General features: G+C 40.2%; 1 protein-coding gene across 1 annotated transcript in view; it reads right to left on the reverse strand.

Annotated features, from left to right (window-relative positions):
* CMPK1 (cytidine/uridine monophosphate kinase 1) overlaps nucleotides 1-4,681 on the reverse strand; it is a 99,779-nt gene extending 95,098 nt beyond the window's left edge. The window contains exon 1 of the mRNA XM_078671508.1: nucleotides 4,455-4,681. Coding sequence (XP_078527634.1) covers nucleotides 4,455-4,598 — 144 coding nt within the window. The 5' untranslated portion in view covers nucleotides 4,599-4,681. The remainder of the gene's footprint in view (nucleotides 1-4,454) is intronic.
* Between the last annotated feature and the right edge of the window lie 2,234 nt (nucleotides 4,682-6,915).

Raw genomic sequence — 6,915 nt, forward strand, 5'->3', positions numbered from 1 at the left:
TGCTGCAGAGCGGACAAAGGTGGGCACTAGTTATAATGGACTCGGAATACTACTCACAAAGTGTCAAGGAACATGTACATGACAAAAACACTTACATGCTGCTACCAAATGATCCTACTATACCTTTCACCGACATTTTAAAAACTATTGTTAACAAAGCAGTAGAGATGGGTACCATCACGGAAAAAGACAAAAAATTCCTACTACAAGAGCACCCAAGAGCCCAAGCTTACATATGCTACCAAAAATTCACAAGAACTTAATGAAACCACCATTTCGACCCATAGTTTCAACAAGAGGCTCAATCCATGAACCTACTGGAAATTACTTGGATCGACACTTACAACCGCTTGTGAAACAAATGTCTACTTGTCTACGCGATACTACTGACTTTTTAACTAAACTAAATGATACTAAATTGGATGAAACCATGGAAATTACTCTTTGCACTATAGACGTATGCTCACTCTATTCGTCCATCCCACACAACAGGGGTCTTGAAGCAATAGAATCATTCCTAATCAACCACAACATCAAACAAGATCTAAAAGTGTTCCTTTTAGAACTTCTTCACTTCACCCCAGTTATTTTTCATGGAACACAAATTTTTTCAACAATTAGCTGGAACATCAACGGGGAATTGTGCGTCCCCCAACTATGCTAATCTCTCCATGCACCGTTTGGAACTTGATAACATCCTCAACAATCCCAGATGGCAGAACAAGATCTGTAGATACTGGTGTTATATAGATTACATTTTCCTTATATGGAAAGGACCATCAACAGAAATTGAAGATTTCATCACATACATCAATGGAATCGATGATCATATACAATTTACATATACAACCAGCACTGGAGCAATCCCATACCTAGACGTCTTAATATCTCATGAAAGCAATCAATTTTCTACCGACGTATATACCAAAAGCACGGACAGGAACAATACCCTGATATTTGACAGTTGTCACCCTATGTCTCTTAAACGTCACCTACCATACTCGCAACTGCTAAGACTCAAAAGAATATCATCAGATGACCAAACATACAGATCGAATGAAACAAAGATGATCATGAAATTTCGAGAACGCAAATATCCGGAAAACATCCTAAATGAAGCAATACAAAGAACGCAAACCGTCAACAAGAATTATTGAAAACACACACCAAAGACTCCAACCAGAATAGACCAGTATTTGTATCCAAGTTTTCAACAAGGAGTGAACAGATCAAGAAAAACATTCTTAAAAACTGGTAGATGGTTGAAAATGAACCCGATTTCAAAGGAATTTTTACGAAACCTCTATTTGCCTAATCCGAGATCAAGAAACCTAAAAGACTTACTTGAATTTAAACCACGAGAATCAAACATCTACACAGGTACTATTCCATGCATGAACTGTGGTCACTGTAACAACATCATTCGAGGTAACACTCTCAACCATCCAACTACAGGCAGAACGATCAAACTTTCCACCAACGCCACTTGCGACACAAAAAACCTGCTATATCTACTGAAGTGCCAGTGTGGTCTTCCATACGTTGGAAAAACTGAGAGGAAAATAAAAATTCGCATGAGAGCATAAAAGCACGATCAGAAATAAAACAATGAAAGCCCCGGTGGCCGCCCACTTCGTCACCAACAATCATAACATCAGCCAGATCAGATTCATGGTCTTGGAGATTGTCCCTGTGAACCTAGGCTTTGACAACAGAAAAAGACTACTCCAACGTGAAATGTTTTGGATCAAGAAATTGAACTCATGCAACCCGATGGGGTTAAATAATCTACTGGAACACAGTTGCTTTCTATAATTTGGGACATTATTAGTATTATAATATTGCTTACCATTCTTAGAATTCAACTTAGATTTGTTTTAAGTTTCTTAATCGTGAATTGGAGTCAAGACATACATTTAGAGAACATCAAATACACTAAATACCTTTTTACCTTTTTACATCTACATGCAAGGAACATATCATTCCCCGCTTTTTACTCTTTCTACCTTGATCACTTTACCATCTAATAGTGAATTTGACTTATCGACTGCACACTGCACCATTCTAAAATGGCCGCCAGTTGCAGTTGTTATTTGAGATAACTCACATTCACAGGCTCACCACATTGACGTAAAAACGTAATACATGTTTCTTTTACACGATTCAATGTGTTGCTTTTCTTTCAAGCTATTATTCCGACCACATTAAGCACGAAATCTGCGAGGAATCCACGTACTACGTTGTTATACTTCCGGGTTATCATCATAGAAACCCACAACAAGCCCACATACGCAGGCGCAGCGTCTTTCGACAGAACTTTCTTCGAGAATTCACATCGAGAGTAGACACCCGACTATCACGAGTACCGGTAAGAGGATAGCTCGTTTGAACTATAGTCTCGGACACAAGCTTAAAACGCTTGAATTAAGCATGCTTTATTTTTATATTTGCGCACCCTTCTGTTTTTGAACCGAGCACAACGTAGTTGGAGCATGTCAAATAGAACATGGACACATAATAGGTTAGATCGATCACCTTAACGCTTAAACCACGCTTGTTTATATTCTCCCACCAGTAATCCTTCCAAGTAAGCCAAACAGAGCCTCACCATACTGTGAAAAACGAAAACGTACTAACGAACACAAATCGGGGGCACAATACACGTAAATGATCCTTCATGAGCATGGCATGTTCCCTGTTGCGGATTCACGCATCCTGCTGAACATAATATAAACGCTTCATTAATGCGATGCACGCGAATTTACGCTTTAATACTCTCCTCAACCACTCACAATCGAAAGACATGATTGAGGCACTTGAGCTTTTCGTCGATAACACCAGCATGATCACCACCTCTTTTCACAATTCACCATCATTAAGTAATAACACGCGGGTCTGCTTCCCGTTCATTGATACGTCCTTTTATTCTCATTTTTTCCATAGATTACCCGTATTTCCCCTGATGAAGTGCGATTCGCACGAAATGCATAGGGTTTATGAAATACACTTGTGAATACTTGTTTGGATTGTAAAAAAAGCATTATGAAGATGAATGAAGGATTTATCATGAAAAAAAGAATTGAAGACCGAGCTGTGATGTAACCAGCAAGAAACTCATAACATTTGTGAAATATGAATAAACAAAGTTGAAACAATCCTTTTTGGATATACATTCGTTTACTTTGAATCAAAAAAGTGAAGATTTCTTAATCTCCCAAAGGAGTGCAGTTGGATCTACTGTCAAGTTTGACAGTACAGACACAGGAAAGCTGAAATGTGCAATATCTTTGAACACATGACATATATCTGCTGTCTCCTTTTCATGCAGCTTTACTTAGTCCCCTGCATCGTGTGAAAAACTAGTAAATATGCCCCTTAGTGTCTCCTATGCTCATTGTCGGCCTTTGCTTGGATAGCTCCCTCAATGGAAAGAAAGTTGACACTGTCACAGCTGAACTAAATGAGGGAGCAAGGGGGGCAATATGTTTACAGATCAATTCCTCACTATGTACAGCAGATCAGTGATTGCTCCTGAATACAAACATCTCAGCATCACACCCAAATCATCTGACTCACCTCCACCTTAGCTCCAGTACGCTACTGCTATAGTGTTGGTTGGTGGGGTGCTGGTGAGCGATAGAAGGGAAGGGGGGACAAGGAATGGAGCTGATGGGGTGTTAATAATAGCACGCAGTGTTTTTATAAATGATTTAAAGAACTTTACACTGTCAATGATGCCATGTGCGAAGGACACTGTCGTTTGCAAGACCTTGGCTATGTGGCGATAGCTCAGGGTCCATCACTGAACATCTGCGACCTGGGCCCGGCTCACTAATTCAAAAGCCAGCCCCTCGACTAAAATATCAGAAAAACACAGGACAAATGTCTCACGAGATGCCGTTGTGCTTTTTTTGTGTTGGATATGTGTGAGCCGGAGGGCCGAAAGGCAGACAATCTGATAAGAGAACTTAAAACATTTTTAAAGAATGAACACAAAATAACATACTAGAAACGGAAGTAGGGCGGGTATCTCGTGAAAACATGCTTTAGACGGTGTGGGTTAAACCAGGGAATAAAGGCGATGGTAATCGAGGCGCGTCTCGGAGAGGGGGTGGGCTGAAATAATACGTGTCTGAAGAGAGATGGAGTCCTTGGTCTTACCCCATAGAAAATGTAATAAAATTAATTAAAGTGTTGCCGGGTATGGTTGCTCTACGTATAATAAGAGGGGTAGTGGGTGAGGTGTGGACTGGATAGCGAAGTGGGGTGCGATGTCCAACAACCAAGCCTTTAAATAAAAAAGCCCGCCTGTTGTAGCAGCTACAGCGGTTAGTAGGTGGGAAAGAAGCACTCGGCCCAGTGATGTGCCTTTATGGACGTCTGTGCTCCTCGACTGGGTGCCACAGCATGGCACTGTGCTACGATGGGGTGGAAAATGTTCCTCTCGGACTCACCTCCACTATCTTCTCGCACTGTGTGCCTTTGCCGGCACCGGGCCCGCCGAGGACGAACACCACCAAAGGCTTCATGACTGAGCTTAGGACACAGCGAAGACTGGGAGGAATGCGCGTCAGCGAGACGAGGATACTGTACAACATGCAGAGGCTGGTGAAAGGCGGCGCAGGACACACCCGAGGCAGGGGCGGTACACCCGGCCTCCGAGGAGCCAGGAAACCAGAACAGAAACCGACAGGGAGGAGGAGGACTGCTAACATAGAAGAGAGACTACCACGGATATCCTGCTTCGAGCCTAACACCAGGACAGAACTATGCAAAGTTAAAATAGTAAATCTGATGCTAATATGTTATATATTCACCTCTTGTTACTATGTGTCACCACATATTTGTAACAATTAATTGTAATTCATTAAAATCAGTATTACATCAGTCACTTGAAGATGGCCGCCGCCTTTCAAGTGTTCCTTAAAGAACATTTCACGGCCTCCTTTGAGTCAGCCATGTTGAAAAGTGGCGATTTCTAAGTCATTCCAATAGAGCAATGTGTTGCAAGGCAATACTAGCATTTAGTCATAGCGAAGAAAGCAATAATTTTACTTTAGAAATCGAACTGGGTTTCGTAATCATTATTAGAAAATACATATGAGATTTCCAGCTGTTTTTAAATGTGAGCGATTGCTATGAAACGCTCTTACGCTTGAGATAGAGTTCGATTTTACATCTTTAGTCAAATGATAATTGGAAAGGGACTCTTTCCCCAATGGAATTCGCTTTGCTAAATATAAAACAAATCAAATATATTGTTTTCATCTTTGACGCAGTCATAGCACCATCAGCCTGAGCCACGTGGAGAGACTAAGACGTCCCCATCTTAAGCCGCGAAGTTCTAAATAAATAATAAGAAAATTAGACCGCTAACTTTCTAATGTGAATGTGACGGCCGGGGCTTCAGTTTTGGATCAGATGTCTCTGCAAAGGAGTGTAGGAATCAGAAAGGAAATGTACTATCCTTCTTTAAATGAACAGTACACGTATGATCCAAGTGTAACTTCTTTATTATCAACCCCACAGCAATCATTAATAGCATCAGCTACCAGCAACAGAATGCCCCCAACATTCCATGTTCCCCAACTTATACTGAAAACTTGGAATGCAAGCTTGTGATCTAATACAGTCTACATATCACTAATAATTATACCCACCACGCACACTACACAATCCTTTTTTTATCAACTTAAAAAGATCCAAGGAATGGCAGTAAAAAAAAGTGCACAAACAAAAATAAATACATAACACAAATGTCAAAACATCTACCACAAATGTAAAAGAGGATGAAAGTATTAAAAGTTAATTGCACAATAATTCATCCCAACAACTTGGTTTCTGTACAACCCTTCGTCCAGTTGTTCTTAATTGCAATGAACAATGAGGACCATCCTGAATCTGTTCATCCTCATCCCTAAATTTGCTTAACTCAACAAAACTTTCTTTATTCACAACACAATCCCAACTCTCATTCGAATCGCTCCCCTCATGCACTACAGAATCATTCTCTTCTCGCAGCGCAGTATTTTGTTCAGTCACACTTAACCGGTAGTCACCATGTGGTTTAACACCAACTTCCTCACTCCTACCACTTCCTCCAGCTAAGGCAAGTCGACTCATGTGCCATACTTCACCTTTATCTAAAACAAAGGTCTTATTTTCTACTTGAGCCTTTCTTCTAGGCTCATTGAACTTACTCTCACCTTTGGCAGCCTTCCTTGCACTCTTCACTCCTACCCATTGACCAACACATAAATTAACTTGTTTGATACCTTGGTTAACGTCATAGTAAAGCTTGTTTTTCATTTGGGACTTTTTAATGTTGCTATTCACTTCTTCTAAATCACACTCTACTATTCTACTTCTTTACATCCATCCTGGATTGACCTTGGACAATGGAAAATCAACTTTTTTTCAGTAGAGCCATAAGACTTCACTCTATACGCCCAAATCGTTTTAAAGTTCATTCTCCCATATTCGCATGGAAAGCAGCAAAATACCTTTGATAACTCCATCTATTCTCTCCACAACACCATTCTCACTTGGATGATAAAGCGCAGTGATTGCTGCTTAATACTAGAAGCTTTAAGATATTGATCCATTTCATTGGATTTAAATTGAACACTGTTGTCGGTGAGAAGGATGCAAAATATACTGTCTAAAAATGTAATAAATGCTTTGGTGTCAAGTTTCTCCACAATACTCAACTCAAACTATCTAGAGAACATGTCAGACACCACCATAAGATACTTGATACTACCATCCTGCCAACTGATAGGTGCCATAATATCTCAAGCACATCCACCCATGGCATGTTTGGGCAACATAAAGCACCTAATGGGGTATTATTATTTTTTTTTTAGATTTTATTTTTGTCAGCTACTTCACATACTTTCTTGTATACCTTTCAAC

The sequence above is a fragment of the Lissotriton helveticus genome, chromosome 1_2, assembly GCF_964261635.1.
Source record: "Lissotriton helveticus chromosome 1_2, aLisHel1.1, whole genome shotgun sequence".
NCBI lineage: Eukaryota > Metazoa > Chordata > Amphibia > Caudata > Salamandridae > Lissotriton > Lissotriton helveticus.